Source organism: Xenopus tropicalis, chromosome 3 (assembly GCF_000004195.4).
Source record: "Xenopus tropicalis strain Nigerian chromosome 3, UCB_Xtro_10.0, whole genome shotgun sequence".
Taxonomy (NCBI): Eukaryota; Metazoa; Chordata; class Amphibia; order Anura; family Pipidae; genus Xenopus; species Xenopus tropicalis.
Genome location: NC_030679.2, coordinates 38,195,320 through 38,213,788, shown reverse-complemented (window position 1 = coordinate 38,213,788; position 18,469 = coordinate 38,195,320). Strand labels below are relative to the sequence as shown.

Below are 18,469 nucleotides of genomic sequence, written 5' to 3'. Positions count from 1 at the left end.
AATAGTCATTCACAAAATAGGTCATTTTCTTTTCTTTTTTTTTTTAATAAATTTACTGTTCTGTATGTCTCAGGACTGACATGTGTGATAGGGTCTAGCACAAAGAAGAGTATCAGTTAAGATATCCGAATGGATTGGGTCTTAAAAGCGGGATAAGCAATTGAAAATGAGGGGGAAAAAGGACTTGCCATTGGGTTTTCTTTTAAAAGTGTATTTATCAAGGACAAATATCCATGTTAATGCCAAAAATCTATTGTCCACAGTGTCCAAAGTGTCTAAACCAGTAAATAAATAAAAGAGAATGTAATTTCATGACATAATACTGAGGCCAGTACCTAGGCAACCAATCACAGCCACTATTAGTCCATGTATAAGCAGCAGTACATGTGCTTGGCTTTCTTCCTACAGAGAGCAGGTTCAGCACAGCATTAATGAGGCTTTATGGATTTGGGAATTCCTGTGCATTTATGGGTTTTTCAGAATTAGGACCATACAGATTTGTGTGCGGTGGTGCAGGAAAGTAGTGGATTTTGCTGGTTTGCAGCAATCGGGACCCTAATCTGTAAGGTAAGTCTGTGTACCGGCCTGAAACATAAAAGCAACACTGTGAGCCAGCACCATGGATTTTATGATCTATGACAGGTAAGCCTTTAACTGAGATAACATTTGGTTTTCAATCTTGTTAAAGGAACAGTAACACCAAAAAATGAAAGCGTATAAAAGTAATAATATAATGTACTGTTGCCCTGCATTGCTACAACTGGTGTGTTTGCCTCAGAAAGACTACTATAGTTTATATAAGTAAGCTGCTGTGTAGCCATGGGGGCAGCCATTCAAAGGAGAAAAGGCACAGGCACATAGCAGATAACAGATAAACCCCCATTATATGGGGCTTATCTACTTGTTATCTGCTATGTAACCTGTGCCTTTTCTCCTTTTTTCCAGCTTGAATGGCTGCCCCCATGGCTACACAGCAGCTTATTTATATAGTAGCTTTTCTGTAGCAAAAACACCAGTTTTTTGCAGAGCAACAGCACATTATATTTTAATTACTTTAAAACACTTTAATTTTTTGATGTTACTGTTCCTTTAATGTCCTTTTGTTAAGCAGAAGTCACACTTTCTATTGGCTTATGTTTATTATCAAGTATGAACTAAAAAAAAAAAAGTCCCAGAAAAGTCCCAAAACTGCAACTTTTTCGAATTGTTACACCAAAACCTCTACCTTTTCGAATTGTCATACAAAAAACCAGCATCAAAAATCCGAAAACCTAAAGTTTCGAAGCCAAGAAGGATCGTCTGGGGAAGAGAAAGGAAGGGACATCTGCCATTGACTTCTACATGATCTTGGCACGTTTTAGCTGGCAAATTGTCGAAATCAGATTTTTAACCGCTTTGTTGCAAAGTAAATCTCAAAAAAGCTTTTTTTCCTGTGGCTTTTAGCGCTAAAAAATCCAAATCAGAAAAGAAAAAAAATCCGACCTTTAGTATTTGGCCCCCTGCGTAAACAATGTATTTAAAGATACTTTAATATATTTAATATTTGCCTTCAATTTGCATACTCTTATGGAATTCTCTTTCACTATTGTACCCTCTGCTTTTTTCATAAATGCAGCTGCAGGTTCTCTACCTTCCCCATCTGGTGACATTAGGTTCAGGACCTACCTAGGACACACAGCAAATAACTGATTTCCCACCCCTGACCCTAGGGTAACATCACAGGAAGGGACTGGTATATGTCCACCAAACAGGATGACTATACTGTATATGATGATGAGTTATAGAAAACAGATGCCTTAACTTCATTTAATACACAGGCTCCTTTTACATACATGCACTTTGTATTGCTCTGCCGATGTGAGACTCCCCCTTTATAAAACAAGTGCTGTGATTTAGAGCATCAGTATAAAAATATTTTAAGAGAATAAAGTCTCAAAGTCTCAATGTAGCATTTATTATTCAGTAAAATGAGAGAAGACGTTTGCACAGTGCTGTACTTCTCCATATAAAAAGAACCAATACTCTTCCTATTTGTCAAATACCAAATTGATATTTTGCTATAGCAAAAATAATAAACATCTACAATATAAGGGGACCATAAGAAGGCCTCTATGCATCTTACATCTCTGAGAAATACAGAGTGCATTACTGGCACGGGCAAAGAAGAGATTAACACTTCTAGAAACCACATAGCCAAGGGGAAAAATACATTTTAACAGTATTTAAAATAAAAAAAATTGTGCCTGAAGAAAAAAGAACATTCTATTTATATGAGCCTGTAGCAAGCTGGAGTTGTTGCATCATTAAAGATAATTTTATAGACTGTATTGATGGTTTGATAACATATGTAAATACTGAAGGACACAATGATAAATAGAAAGGCAGATTAAAGCTACACAATGAAAGTAAAGTGTATTTGCGTTATTTATTGAAACATCAGTGTTATGAGCCCTCTGCTCCGATTAGATATACTTTCCAGATAACATTTAGATAACATCAGACCTACACATTGATGAAAGAAAAAGATTCCCCACCTAAAACAGAAGACACATGGCACCTATTGTTTATAAAGAACAGGGGGGTCAGTAATATGGGCTGAGGAACATACAATGTAATCCATTAAATGAAAGCTATTATCACACAGTGCTTCATAAAAACAACCTAGAACATAAGGAGAACACTCACCGATCAACACCTTCTACATCGAAGCAAAACCTCTTCTCAATCGATTCTGTTTTTCGCCTAATGCAGGATTTCAAGTGAATGATTTCTTCCTCTCCCTGACAGAGAGCAGAACAATATATGTGAGCTGTATAAACTTTACTTCTGATAATCAAGTAACCAAGATCCACTATTACACTCTTAATGTACACACTCGTATCCAAGCTAATACTGTCTATTTCACCAGAATTTTACACTCACTTTGCCTATTTGTGTCTATAAGTTACCCTCCCATCTAGATTGTAAGCTCTATGGGGCAGGGGCCTCCATCTTCTTGTGTTTCTGACTCTTAACTTACAGGAACTGTATCTTGTATTTATTTATTTGTATTTATTGCTATACTGTGTATTTATCTATTATTATCTTAATAACCCCCTGTTTGTATTAATGTATTCTACTGTACAGCGCTGTGTACATAAGTAGCGCTTTATAAATAAAGATATACGTACATACGTACATACATAATCATTCGCTACACATAAAATGATTGAACAAAACTTCATAACTACAAATAATTTTGACAGTGTCCCATGGCTTTAAAAACATCATAACTTTATAAATATGGTTGGGAGTGATTGTGCCCACTCGGGAAGCATGGGTTATGCAATAGAGCAATACATGGAGGCAGAACAGGGCTCATTCTTATTTTTACTTTTGGTGCTCTTATAGTTATCAGTGACTAAGACATCTGTAAATGAACAGCGCCACCAACAGCTAGATATAGAATAGGCACATGTAACCTATTTCATTGCTGGGGTACTTTGTACTGAGGAGAAAGTTCATTGTAACGCCTCTCCCAACTAACACTTTCAAGCTGACATACAGGTATAGGACCTTTAATACAGAATGCTCATATCCTGGGGTTTTGCAGATAAGGGATCTTTCTGTAATTTGGATCTCCAAGCTAAAAAGTCTACTAAAAAAATCTAAATAAACCTAATAGGGCTGTTTTGCCACCAATATGTATTCATGTCACTTAGTTACCATCAAGTACAAGCTATTGTTTTATTATTACAGAGAAAAAGGAAATCATTTTTAAAAATTGGAATTATTTGCTTAAAACGGATTATAGGAGGAAGCCTTCCCATAATTCAGAGCTTTCTGGATTACGGTTATCCAGATAAGGTATCCAATACCTTTACTATAATTTTACCTGCCATGGTAATATATTTTACAGTATCTGCTGCCATCTAGCAAAGAACAGAACAAATATAGTGCATTTCAGCTTCCTTTAAAAGGTGAAAACAAAATATATAAAGCACTTTCCTGTAGGCTAATCATAATCATGGAAGTAAGTTGACCATAGTGATGTCTCAGGGAGGGAGCTCCTGGTGTGGGCAGCCATGTTGGTTGGCGTACACGCTCTATTAGCCCGCACCTCTGGTGGGGGGAAACAATATAGGGGTGATAGGTGCCCTTCAAGAAAGGGTTATGTAATAAAAAGCTGTAAAATTTGCTTAAGGTCTAGACACCTATAGCAGTCAATCAGCAAGTAATATCACTTTGTAACCTGTTTAAAAGCATACATCTCATTGGTTATTATGGGTTACTGCACCTGGGCAAACATAGTGCCTTTTGCTAGATATGGAGAGTGTAATTCCTAATCACAGAGGTCGCAAGTAAAAGTAGTAATAGGCAGTAAGTTTGCCCAGCAGCAGTAACCCATAGCAACTAATCAAAAGGTAGAATTAACTGGTCACTTGGTTAAAAGCAACATCTTATTGGTTGGAATTGGTTACTGCTCCTGTGCAAACTTAGTGCCTTTATTTACATATGGGGGTTAGTCTACATGGGGGTTAGTCTACAAGTGGGGAAACTCTTTAATACACCAGATGTCTATGAATTAGAATACTCCACAACTCTATTCAGTCAAACACTAAGGGGCACGTTTACTAATCCACGAACGTCCGAAAAGCGTCCGAATGCGTTTTTTTCATAATGATCGGTACTTTGCGACTTTTTCGCGAATTGTCGCGACTTTTTCGAGCTCTCAATACAAAAGTTGCAACAATTCGCGAAAGTCGTAATGGCTATGAAAAAGTTGCGACAACTCACGAAAGTCATAATGGCAATGAAAAAGTCGCGACAATTCACGAAAGTCATAATGGCAATGAAAAAGTCGTGACAATTCACGAAAGTCGTAACGGTTACGAAAAAGTCGCAACAATTTACGGAAAAGTCGTAAAGGCGACGAAAAAATTGCAAAAAATACAAAAAAGTTGCAAAATGTTCGTTTTCCAATCCGAATTTTTCTCATTCGGATTCGGATTCGTGGATTAGTAAATCAGCCCCTTAAAGTAAACAAAATCTGCACTTCCCAATAAGTTAGACAATTCTTGTGCCATATATTGTTGGCCTGACAGGCAGCAGTTAAACCCCAGAGGTGGACAAAGGAAACATTATAGACATGGCAGGTGTGAGACACTCTGCCAGACTGACAGAGAATATTTTTTAAAAAGTGTTAGATGCCTTTGATAGTCTTAACGACATTTTGAAAAATACTTCAACGTTTCAGCTCCCCAGGGGAGCCTCTGTCAAGAACACTAAGTTACAGAGTGAACAAAAGCACATATTAATAGGCACGGCTACCAAGATGGAGCCAAATATGCAAATAACCACAATCAGTGATGTCATTCTTACATCAGAATAGAATTAAATATTTTTAAACTCAAAGCACAAAAAAATGAAAGCCAGAGATAGCAACCTGCAAAACTGCTTAATATTCATTTGATTTCCCTTCCTGGAAACAGATATGTTGAAAGCAGATTTGCTAATAAACTCTGCTAACGCGTTTTAAGAAAAGTCTAGGTAAAAGCCAGACTTTAAAGTATAAGAAAACCCTACAGCATTTTTTGTGTAATGATGGAGAATACTGCACAGGGCTGCTGTACAAATGCTTACATACTGCAGCTCTATGTATGCTATGTACAGTGCAGCTCTTTGTACAGTGCCCCCCCATAATGCTTAGGACAAAGACACATTTTTCTTTGATTTTCCACTCTGCCTCCTCAGTGTAAAATTTTAAATCAAACAATTCAGACACGATCAAAGTGCACATTCAAGATTTTAATTTAAAGTTATTTGCATACATTTCAGTTTCACATGTAGAAATTACAATACTTGTTATACATAGCCCCCCCTCATTTTAGGGCACCAAAATGTGTGGGACAAAGTAATGGTAGGTATAGTAAAGCAGTGATATTTAGTACTTGCAAATCCCTTACATGCAATGACTGCTGCGATTCATAGACATCACCAGGGGCTGAGCCTCTACTGTAGCCACCTTTAACTCCTGCTTGTGCTGGTCCATTTCCTCTTCACCATATGAAAGGCATGGTCAATTGGATTGATCAGGTGACTGGCTTGACCATTCAAGTATTTTCCAGTTTTCATTTTTGAGAAACTCCCATGTTGCCTAAGCAGTATGTTTGGGATCATTATATCGTAAAGGTCCCCATACACGGCTAGTAGCAGCTATCGGGAGAAGATCATCGCCAAGCGAGCGGATCTGCCAGTGTATGGGGACCTTAAGATGAAGCACCGTCCAATAAATTTGGAGGCATTTACTGGAACTCTTGAGCAGATAACATGTTTCTATACAGCTCAGAATTCATTATGCAACGGCCATCAGCAGTTACATCATCAATGAAGATAAGTTTGCCGGCACCTGTTGCAGCCATACATGCTCAATCCTTAACCCCACCACCATCATGTAAAACAGATAAGATGGTATGCTTTGGATCTTGGGCAGTTCCTTTTTCATCTCCACACGTTCCTCTTGCCATTACTCTGATACAGGTTAATCTTGCTCTCCGCTGTCCATAACACCTTTTTCCAGGACTCTGCAGGCTCTTTCAAGTACCTTTTTGCGAACTGTAATCTGGGCAATTTTGTGGCTAGTTAGTGCTTTGCATCTTGCAGTTTAGCCTCTGTATTTCTGTTCATGACATCTTCGGCAGATAGTAGTCTCTGCCAAAGAGACACCTGCAGAGTGTTTCTAAACTGTTGGACAGGCGTTTGAGGATTTCTCTTTACCATAGTGAGGATTCTCAAATTATCAGAAGATTACAGAGCTCACCCATTCATTCTTTCTTCTTAACGATATTCCAGACAGTTGATTTTGGTAATCCTGATCTCTAATGGATTTATTCTTGTTTTTCAGCCTCATAATAGCTTCCTTGACTTTCCTGGCACAGCTTTTCACCTTATGTTGTTCAATGGAAACTATAGACTCCAAATGGTAGAAACAAGCCTAGGTGTCCTATCCCTGCACTAATGAAGCAATGCAACCCACCTGAGTGAAGCCAATTGTCCCAAATATTATGGTGCCCTGAAAAGAGGGGGAGTATGTATAAAAAGTGTTGGAATTTCTGCATGGTGAAACTGAAATGTATGCAAATAACTTTCAATTAAATTCTGGAATGTGCACTAACCACATCTAAATTGTTTGACTGAAAAATTTACACTGAGGAGGGGTAAATGAACGAAAAATGTATCTTTTGTCTCCAAATATGGAGGCACTGTAACTCTATTGATCAAATCATCATCTCATGTCTACTTCCTCCAATCTGTCAGTTTGTTGTGCAATACAATACTAGTTGCCCCACTATGCATGCACAGGACTTACAGTGCCAGAAGGAGGGCTGGCTTAAAAAAACGGCATGCCGGAGGTAAAGGAAAATATTTTGTGGCTTCATAAGTCTGCTGGACCACAGAGACCTTATCCGCACACCCTAACACTCCAAAAAATTCTTTTGTGCACACTGCTAGAGGGATCGGCACCCTCCAAATACACTGTAGCAACAAAAAAAGCAAATGGCACTCAGGACTACAAACAAGGGTAAAACCCTTTTAAAAGTTTTATTGCGGAGGTGCAACGTTTCGGGGCAATGTGACCCCTTTATCAAGCATGCTTTGTTGATAAAGGGGTCACATTGCCCCGAAACGTTGCACCTCCGCAATAAAACTTTTAAAAGGGTTTTACCCTTGTTTGTAGTCCTGAGTGCCATTTGCTTTTTTTGTTGCTTCATAAGTCTGCTGTACATGGGTGTTCAGGTGACACTGGATTCATAAGGCAAAAAAAGAAATAATAAGAAATTAACTATCCTTAATATAAAATTTGGATATTTAACTGGCAACTACATGCCCAACATAACCATATTGGCATTTTAGTGAGTCTGTAAATGTAATTACAATTGTCCCCTCTTTACAGATGCATTGACAAAGAATGAGAGAGAGAGAGAGAGAGAGAGACAGACAATAGAGAAAGTCCAATAGAGAGAAAACCTCTCTAAGAGAAACTGCAACACACTGTGCTTCCGGGCCATACTTGAAATAAATTGTTAAACTGCACCACAAAGAAATTTAAAAAGAAAGGCTAAGGTTTTTGAATTTTCTGAAGACACTATTAGTCACCTAAAACTTACCACTTTTCCTCCAGACTTCTGGTCAAATGGTACCATGGTCATTTGTTTGGTTTCCCGCTGGTAAGTGCAGTAATGTTTGACCCAAGACGTCCCAAAATGCCCTGTAATGAAAAGATCATACAATCATAAAATTTAGAGGAAGGCATCTTGCTATATAGGCTTGTTCAATAAATGCACTGGTACTCTATAGTTTACACAGTTGAAAGGCATTCGACTAAGCCTAGAGCCTTTTGAAAATATAATGAATAAAGGAACTGAAATCCACACACCAGCATATAACTGCGGCAAAGCTGGTAATCATACTTAGGACTGAAAAATTCTACAGTACAGGGAGTGCTGGGTCTTGTAAATACCCAAGTATGAAGTTTAGCATTTAGAATCATCCATGAAACAAGTATGTTCCTCATAATTACCGGCATTTTATTGGCATAGGCTTTTATGAGGGCCGGACAATAGGTGTGCAATTAAAGTCAGTTAGCAGCTTATGTGAAGCCATCCCTTTTGTTCTTCTCTGGCCCTAAACTAAAAACATCCATACATTCAACTCAGCACACTTGCAGACTAAAAAGCATTGGAACTCAGGGTGTAGAGTGGTCCTACGAAAGAGAATGTCAGTATTCAAGTAAATAGATGCCAATAAGTGACCTCTTGCTAAGTAAAGCTGCAAAGTTTTTCCCAGAACACCAATAAAGTGCTCTCTGTCCGCAGATACTCTGGCCAGTTCTGTCACAGAATGAAATCCTTGGATTTCCAAAGGTAGGTTACAGTTACATTGTATGACATGATGCATCAGCACTAACTTTTTCCTGTAGTAATGAATAGACGCTGCTGCAGTTGCTATGGGACCTGATGAGCTACTAAGTAAGGTGAGGTTGTCAATCAAAGCCTTACAAGACACAAAGAGCTTACTGGGACTCTCAAGTGGCCCAAAAGGGCAACCAAGTTCTTGGAGGAGTGAGTATCCTAGATGTCAAGAACTAGAAAGTCTTGCTAGTGAAGAGGAACTGGCATATTATATAATGAATAATAATAATAATAAGCATGGAAATGCTCTAGAAACACATTTAAATAAAGACAAAAACTGGTGTTTTTAGTTTTCCCCCCAAGTACCCACTTTTCTCCTGAACATAGAGGTATCCTTCCATAGTGTATGGGCTGAGTGCTAAGTGCTCATGGGGGTTCTCCTTCATCTTCTTCATCAATGACTCCACCTCAGAGCGTGTGCCTTCAAAACGGTCCCGTGTCTGACAAATCAGAAGCAGCCATGGTTAGATATGCAGGACATCTTTTCATTCAGTAGTTTTAAATTTGCATTATAGCGAATCATTGGGGATCAAAAACTATCATTTAGAGAGCGGTATCAAGTGTTGTACATGTTTCATGATGTGTAGTGTTTTTGACAAAAAGTAGTAAGCAAGGCACTCTTGTGGGAATATTAAAGAGGAAATTTCTTCTTACAGGGGTAGTTCACCAGAGAATAAACTTTTAGTGTGATATAGACAATGGGATTCTAAGACAATTTGGAGTTCGTATTATGTATTCTATACTGTTGTTGGGCCACAATCACCCTAGCAACTCGGAAGTGGTTTGAATGGCAGACAGGAAGGTGAGTAGGAAAGAGCCTGAACACAAAGATAAGTAATGAAAAACTATAATGATGCAGATCTAACCTAATAAAAATCTGATCACTGGATTTCAGGCATAAACGTTCTGAGCAAAAAATAGAAGGAAGAAGAATAGAAAGGCAAGCAAAATAAAATCTATTGAGATTAAAAATAGAAGACCAAACTGCAATTATTGCTTTCTGCAGCATAATGTAAATTCTAAGATGGAATACTATTTTAACATTACATTCTACTATGTTGTGGAGGGTAATCATTAATTTTTACATTTTGATTCTCTCAATGTCAGTTTAGTTATTAGAAGCAGAAGTATACAACTATGAATTATATTAAAAAACATACTACTGCATATTAAAAGAATATCAGAACTTGCATCAGAGCTCTGGGACTTTTAAATGGTTTAACAAGTTGTATATTATCCTTATAGTGCATGGCAGAGGTACACTATTCCCTATACACAATCACAACGCCACACATACCCACTACTCCCAATTCTCTTCCAGTTACTAAATTCTTGCCTAAATTTGATGAATACCTATGAAACCATAAATCTTTAGGCTGGGAGGAAAGTTGTTTACTAAGGATAATAAAGGGGAGGACGAACGTTACTTACATTCTGAATGCTGATGGAAAGCTGCGTTTTAAAGTCACTGAAGTCTTTGGCCAGTTCATAGCCATGGTGATAGAAGGTGAAGAGGCCTTGCAAGAAGGCAAGCAGCTGAAACACCAAAGGATAATTAGAAGACAAGCACAAAGATAAAATCCACTGTCTGAAACTGATTTCCCCTTATAAATTACTGTAGGTAAGACCAGTTTATGAAGGGGGGTTGCTTCAGGTTTGCATTTGTACATTAACAATATACAAATTAATCTCTGGCCAATGGAAGTTTTAATAATTAACTGAAAATAATAGAGAGACCTAGATCACAGAGCTGAACAAAACTACAAGCCTTCTGGCACCCAAAAATTCTTATTTGCCAACTCTTAGAGCCAAGAGTTCACATTTAGGGCAAGGCACACAGGCCGATGGTTATAAAACCAGAGCTACAGTAGGCCATAAAAGTAGAGATGCGGCCAAGTTCCTTTACCAAGAGGCAGGAATTTGCACTTGAAAAATGGTGTCTATACATGGTAAAACAAAATGTGAAAACTTGCTGGCAGCATCTCTATGTGGAGACTGATGGCAATATTTATAGTTGCATTTATCAACAAAATAGCTTGAAAATTTTAATTGCAACAAATACAGTTTTTCCCAACTGACCAAACTAACAGAATACTCGGCATATTTTGAAGTTAGAAGAAATAAAAGTAAATTATGCAAAGTTGATAGAATCTAAAGGAACAGCCGGCACTGAACCGTGTTAGCTCATCGGTTTGCCTGCAGAGTGACTATTATATGCATTAAGATTTCATTAGATCGCCCTTTCCAAGTTATTTGCACTTAGCAATAGGCTAAGCTATGAATATTTCATGTTTATGGGAAAAACAAGTGACACCAAGGCAAAACAATGCACTGGGAATTATAAGGCTCGAGACCTTCTGCTTCATTGCAACACGATTCCTTATGATTCTATTTTAATGCAGGGAGCAGTGCTGCCTCGTGCTTGGGCCACTCATTTTGCCCTGGGGTTTGCAAGGACCACAACATACTCTGTTATGCAGTCTAAATCCATTTGGTGCACTTTGAGATATTCTCACTTCCCTATTACATTTAGGTTCGTAAACCACATCAGGTGGCAATGCTTTTTGCTTTGCTTTTTGCCAATGGTTATTTTCCCTTTGTATTTGTCAAGTGGAAAAATAAAATAAACTGGCTATATAACTTTGTTCCCTAAGATTTCTTTATCTCCTGCCAGTACGCTTGACTGCAGATTTATTGTAATATACCATTGTTGACCAATAATCCTCCTTAGCTGTTGTCAATGACTGAATCATTTTGACAGAAATCAGTATGGCAGCAGTGGGAGCATACCCTGAATATTTTCTTATAATATTATTAGCCTTGTTAGTTAAAAACAAACATTCCTAATTGTACATTTAATCACCACTTAGGTGTATGGCTTACAAAACAGTTTCACCAGTGTGTATTGTGTGTATTCAGCCTCCTTGGCCCTGTATGTATACATATTGACAGGACTAGAACCCAACTGTCACTACATATGGGGCAGACTATGGCCCAAAAACACTCAAGTATGCATTTTTGGGCTGAAATTTGCCATGTGAGTGCAGTGACTTAGAGTTGAATTGGGGACCTGAAGAGATTAAACCCTTTAATGCAAAGATACAAAAATAACAAGAGAAATTTCCATTAACTTAAAAAACTCAAAAGAAGAGCATGAATTTAGCTGCCCAATCACACACTGTTGCCCCGGACGCACGGATATATATTTAAATTGGCATGCATGCACACTTCACATTCCTGCATTCAAACAAAGATGTGCATTGACATCCTGCTGGGTTCTAAATGCCTTTTCCAGCTTTAATAAACTCCCCCCAGCAGCCCAGAGAATGGGGGTCAGAATGTAGAAAGTGTGGGAAAAATAACTTACTGGTTCAACAAACTCAAACATTTTCCTCTCCTGGACCTCATGAACTTTTAAGACGTATTCCAGGGATACCTCATAAAAATGCTGTCTCATCTGGTCCAGCTGGACATCGGCCTGAAATGACATGCAAGGCAATGCTTAATTAAGGTCAGTCACTCAGATGCTTTGAAAAGAGAAATAACTTGAGCCACAATCTACATAATCCAGCTCATAAAAAAGAAAACAAAAAAAAAAAATAATCCTAAATATATGTGTAGTGAGTGCTTGGCACTGCTCATCACTGCTTTGATTACAAAGGAAAGCATGAAAAGGCCTGCAATGGGCCAGAAGCTTTACTGGACCAGGCTTTCCAGATAAGGGAACCTTTCTGTAACTGGAGCACTGCCACTTACAGCTACTAAATCTATTTCTAAATTTCAAAACAAAAACCAGTAGGATTATTTAGCCATCATTGTGGCTTTATTCTAATTATAGCCTAATTATCATCAGTTATTATTATCATTTATTTAGCACTGACATTTTATGCAGCACTGTACTGAGATTATACATCATTCCGATCAGCCCCTGCCGCAGTGGAGCTTACTAAGGTGCCCATCACATTTACACACAAACTATGGTCAGTATTATCAGGAGCCAATTAACTGTATGTACTGTATGTTTGTGGGAGTGTGCAAGGAAACTGAAGATTCCAGAAGAAACCCACAAAGACATGGGGAGGACATGGAAACTCCTTGCCCATAGTGTCCTGTATGAAATCAGTCCCCAGTGCTGCAAGGCAGCAGTGCTAACCAATGTGCTGCTCCAATTACAAGGAGCTGTATAATTATCTGAGAGATAATTAGATCTGGAAAATGGTAATGATGCATTGCAAAACTTTCTGAATATTAGATGTCTGGATACTAGATCCCATACGCCCTTAACAGTGCCTCAAAATAGTGCTGCAAGTAGAGTTCCATCATCTGTGTTGTATTTATATGGCAGGATGAATGGATCCCAGGGGATTGAAACAAGACACACATCCATGATAAAAGGCTTATTCCTAGGAAGGGGCTTACCAATGCATCTCTAGAGATCATCTGAGCTTTGTTTCATGCAGGTCTTTCATAACACCAGCTCTTATTCTTAAAGCTGCTACTGGCTGCAATCCTAATATTTCCTTAGAGGTTGCTAGAAATAATATTTTCTAGAGACGTGTGCCGATGGGTTCTCAGTGTTTCTTAGAACATTCTTTTATTAAACTTTATATTGGTCTAAATGCATGTGCAGCCCTAATACTCCCCCTTGTGAAATGGAGCGGATCTGATGACTTCCTGTTTATGCCGTTATTTTCCGATGCAGAAAAGGAAAAAGTACCCAGGCCGGTAGGTTTGATTGTGTCACTGTTTCCCAGGCCCAAATGGATGAATCTAAAGTTCTATGAATACCTGTCTATGCCTATCTTTTAATCTGCCGCCAGGTTTATAAATGCAGCATGCCACAGAAGTGATGAATTAACTATATGCTTGGTCTGTGAGTAGGCAATCTTTCTGTTTGAGGATTGGCTTATTTCCCTATGCTTCACATTGGAGATCCATAATTGGGACTATAGGATTTGCTCTTTGCCCTTCACATTGGTGTAAATGAATTAGGGATTTATAGGGGAACTACGCCACCCTCGCAATTAATTCTAAGGTGTACAAATAAATTTAGAAATATTATACTGTATTACTTTTCTATATCTACTTTATCCCTACAGCCTGGAGGTGTTGATCATTTTCTGCTATTGGATTCTCATTTACAGCCGATACAGGTATGGGATCTGTTCCGAATTATGGAAAGGCCATTTCCCATAGACTCCACTATAAGAAAGTAATTCTAATATTTAAAAGAATTCCTTTTTCTCTGTAATAATAAAACAGTACCTTGTACTTGATCCCAACTAACATATAATTAATTTTTAGTAGGCTTAAAGTATCGAGATCCAAATTACAGAAAGATCCCTAATTCGGAAAGCCCCAGGTCCCAAGCATTCTGGATAACAGGTCCTATGCCTGTACAAATATGGGAAAGTACAAAATGCTGGGTAAAAATGGTTGTTCATCTTTGAGTTAACTTCTAGTACAGGTAAGGGATCCCTTATCTGGAAACCAGATATCCAGAAAGCTCTGAATTACGGAAAGCCTGACTCCATTTTAATCAAATAATTCAGACTTTTAAAATTGATTTCCTTTTTCTCTCTAAAAATAAAACAGTGTTTTGCATTTGATCTCAACTAAGATATAATTAATACAAAACACAGAAAGAAATCGCCAGCGCTCGGTCTAAGCCACGCTGTAGTGTTGACCAGCTGCTAGAAACACACTATTGTGCCAGCGCTCGGTCTAACCCACAATCTGGAGTTGACCAGCTGCTATAAACGATAAAAAGCCATTACTTATACACAAAGAGAAAGAAAGTTTGCCAGCGCTTAGTTTGCCTTTAAAAATAATTTTTACAAAACATGAGGTGTTAGTAGTAAGTAAGTAGTAAGATATAATTAATCCTTACTGGATGCAAAATAATCCTATTGGGTTTAATTAATGTTTTATTGACTTAAATTTTTAGTAGACTTAGGGTATGAAGATCCAAATCCTGGAAAGACTCCTTATCTGGAATACCCTTGGTCCCGAGCATTCTGGATAACGGGTCCTATACCTGTATAATGAAGAGTGCTACGCTCTACAATTTGCAGTTGGTTTACATTTTTTGTTATTTGTGTATTTATTTTTTTAAATATTCACATTTTGTTTAGCAACTCCCAGTTTGGAACTTCAGCAGTTATCTCATTGCCAGGGTTTAAATTACCTTAGCAATCAGGGGATGGTTTGAATTAGAGACTGGTATATAAATAGGAGAGGACCTGAAAAGAAAAATTATGTGATAAAAAGTAACAATAACAAAAACTTCTGGAGTCAGTGATCCCATAACCATCTTGACAGACATTTACAAGCATAATATCCAAGGTTACAGTAATCTTAAGATACAGTATTGATAAATACATAGTATTGGTATATATAATTTATATATGTAAGTGTATAGACGGGTTGTTATAAATGTGTGTGTATATATGTGCACTGAAGTTCATTTGGAGGGGTTGACTTTTGTCTTTTAACTGAAAGTAACTATGTAACTATGTACTATCTATTCATCTTTTACAGTAACATTAATTTAAAAATATGCTGCCTATGATTTTTAATGTAATAATATGGGTTTGAACAGTTACCTAAGCCTGGCCCCCTGTTCCCCTGCTGATCTGGCTGACTTTTTGAAACTCAAAAAAAAAAAATGCAACTGTCCTCAGCCTGCATCCTCCAAATCCCACTATCCCCTGCACATGTGATGTCAATAAGGAAAAGAATATCACAGTGCAATGCACTGTTCTTCTCTTTCTGCATCATTTGAAATCCTGGCAGGGGAGGAGGGACTAAAACATTGATGTTACAAAATGTAACAACTTCTCCACAGCTTACAGGCAGCATACAGAATCAATGTTTTAGTCCCTCCTCCCCTGCCAGGATTTCAAATAATACAGAAAGAGAAGAACTGTTTTGCAGCTGGATTTCAGCATATAAAAAGGGTATTTATTCATAATTTTTGAAGGAACACATTACAGTGATAGGTATATTAGGGGTTTCTGTGTTGTGTGGGGCTCTTTAACAAATTTTGGTTTGAAAGCTGGATTTCCCCATTAAACTCCTTTCAGTGTGAAGGGCACATACAGACTGTCCCTGCGTATTGTTATTTCCCCACTAGGTGTCACCAGCAAATTTATATACAGAGCAGAATATATATCATGATGTCTGTTGCCCAGCATTTATTATTATTATTATTAACATATTCCACAGCACTGTACAATTTATGGATAAATACATTTAGGGGATTTTTTTATCCTACCGTTACTAGCCTTTTTAAGATAAGAGGTGGAATGTCTTTGGGGCTCATTAATGAGAACATACAGCTATCGATACACTGCTGAGCTACCTTTCCTTTATTTACTTTTCATTTAATAAACATATCAGCCAGGTAATCCATGCAAAGGCAGTGGGAAATTTTCCGCTATAAAGGAATTCTAACATTAAAGGGGTGGTTCCCCTTTATGTTAAGAGTCCTAGCAACTTTCTAAGTAGGCTTCATTATTTATTTTTTATAGTTTTCTAATTATTTGCCAATCACTTCTACATCTTTCCAGCTTTTTAATGGGAGTAAATGACATAATAGGCAAAACAAACAAGCAATAAAACAATATTACTGCCCTGTAAAGCTGCAATTCTCTTGTTATTATTATACTTAATTATCTTTCTATCCTGGCCACTCTTTTTCATATTCCAGTCTCTCATTCAAACAGCTGCTTGGCTGCTAAGGAAATTTGCACCCCAGCAACAAGACAGCTGCTGAAATTCTAAATTGGAGAGCTGCTGAACAAAAAGCTTAATAGCAAATTGTTTCAAAATATTACTGTCTATTCACCTGTTAAATTAATTTTTAGTGTGACTCAACCCCTTTTAGGATAAAGACTTAGTCCCCATAATCCAAAAAGCTGGCCATTTAAAGTCTCTGACATTGTATAAGCAAGAAGTAATTGTTAGGGTGGCCACACACAGGCAGATAAAGATTCCAGCTAGTTTCTTTACTGTAAAGGCCCCCATACACGGGCCGATAGAAGCTGCCGATATGCGAGTGGATCTTATAGTGCATGGGGACCTTTAGTGTATAAGGTAAGCACAGATTGCTTCGCTGCTTGTTAACTTGCCCATATGCTTTTGTTTTTATCTGTCCCTAAACTTAAGAGACACTTTTCCTTTGCTGACCTGCAATCCCAACCAGAGGTGCACTAAAACCCAGAGTCATCTTGGCCATCACTAGACATGGAAGGAATTCCCGGGCAGACACGGAACACTTCTGTAGATGAAACATAATCCAGTCAATGGGAATGCACTCAACATGGCAATAACTTCATGGGGGATTAGATCTACAGCAGTGTAATGAATACCGGTTTCACGTACTTTCCATGGAATCCAACAGCCGGATTCCAGGAGAAACAACCCGGCCTGTACACTGTGCTCCATTCCTATACACAAGTGCAGCCAGTCTGTGAATCTTCACCTGCAGCGCATTATTAAGCAAAACCTGGTGACACTTGCACACTATACCTCAAAGGCAACAATTTAAGTAAAAGTAATAAGACCTGTTATCAGAGGATATCCTAGACCTGGGAGATTTGCAGTTGGGTTAGTTGGTGTGTATATGAGTAATAAGATTCCCATATATTTCTCAGAGCAGCTTTATAAAGTGGAACATTTAAATAGCTGCTTCTCTTCTCAGGAACAAGCATTTGTACAGACCAATACATCCCGCACATACTCAGTGCCCATTAGCAAACTAACCTTAGAAAAAGAAAATACCTTATAGGATGACCAGTAACTTAAAGGGGTTATTCCCCTTTGAGTTCACTTTTAGTATAATGTAGAGAGTAATATTCTGAGACCATTTGCAATTGGTCTTCATTTTTTATTAGTAGTAGTTTTTTAATTATTTTATATTTTTGTTAAACAGCTCTCTAGAATTTTAGCAGGTATCTGGTTGCTAGGGTACAATTTACCTTAGCAACCAGGAACTGGTTTGTGAGATTGACTGAATAGTACAGGGACTGAATAGAAAGGTAAGCAATAACAAGTAACAATAACAATAAAACTGTAACCTCACAGAGCAATAGTTTTTTTTGGCTACTGGGGTCAATGATCCCCATTTAAAAGCTGGAAAGAGTCAGAGCAGGAAAGGAAATTATTAAAAAACTATAAAAGATAGAAAAAGTTGCTTGGAATTGCCCATTCTATAACATATTCCAAGTTAACTTACAGGTGAACCACCCCTTTAAGGGGAAATTTAGGGCTATTCTTCTGCAGTGTTAAGCGGCCAAAGACACAGCACCAAGGTAACCCTTTATCACCAAATCACCCTATATATAACCCATATTTATACCCAGTGATTTTCATAGAAGTCTACAAGTACTGCCAGAAAAGTACTTGCACTGTCAATTCCAGTGGATGGAACTCAATGCATTGAATTAAGCAACATAAACACATTCACATACCTTTCTGTTTGTACTAAAGGTTGACAACTGCTCCCCCACTGAGCT

At 37.9% G+C, this 18,469-nt stretch overlaps 1 protein-coding gene across 3 annotated transcripts in view; it reads right to left on the bottom strand.

Moving 5' to 3' along the window:
- The window catches only part of arhgap26 (Rho GTPase activating protein 26), a 278,476-nt gene that overhangs the window by 188,084 nt on the left and 71,923 nt on the right, over nt 1-18,469 (bottom strand). For all 3 annotated transcript variants that reach the window (XM_012958569.2, NM_001126773.2, XM_031897634.1), the window contains 5 exon segments: nt 12,319-12,429; nt 10,383-10,487; nt 9,262-9,391; nt 8,148-8,248; nt 2,686-2,780 (listed from right to left, as the gene is read on the bottom strand). In XM_012958569.2, the coding sequence (XP_012814023.2) occupies nt 2,686-2,780; nt 8,148-8,248; nt 9,262-9,391; nt 10,383-10,487; nt 12,319-12,429 (542 nt within the window).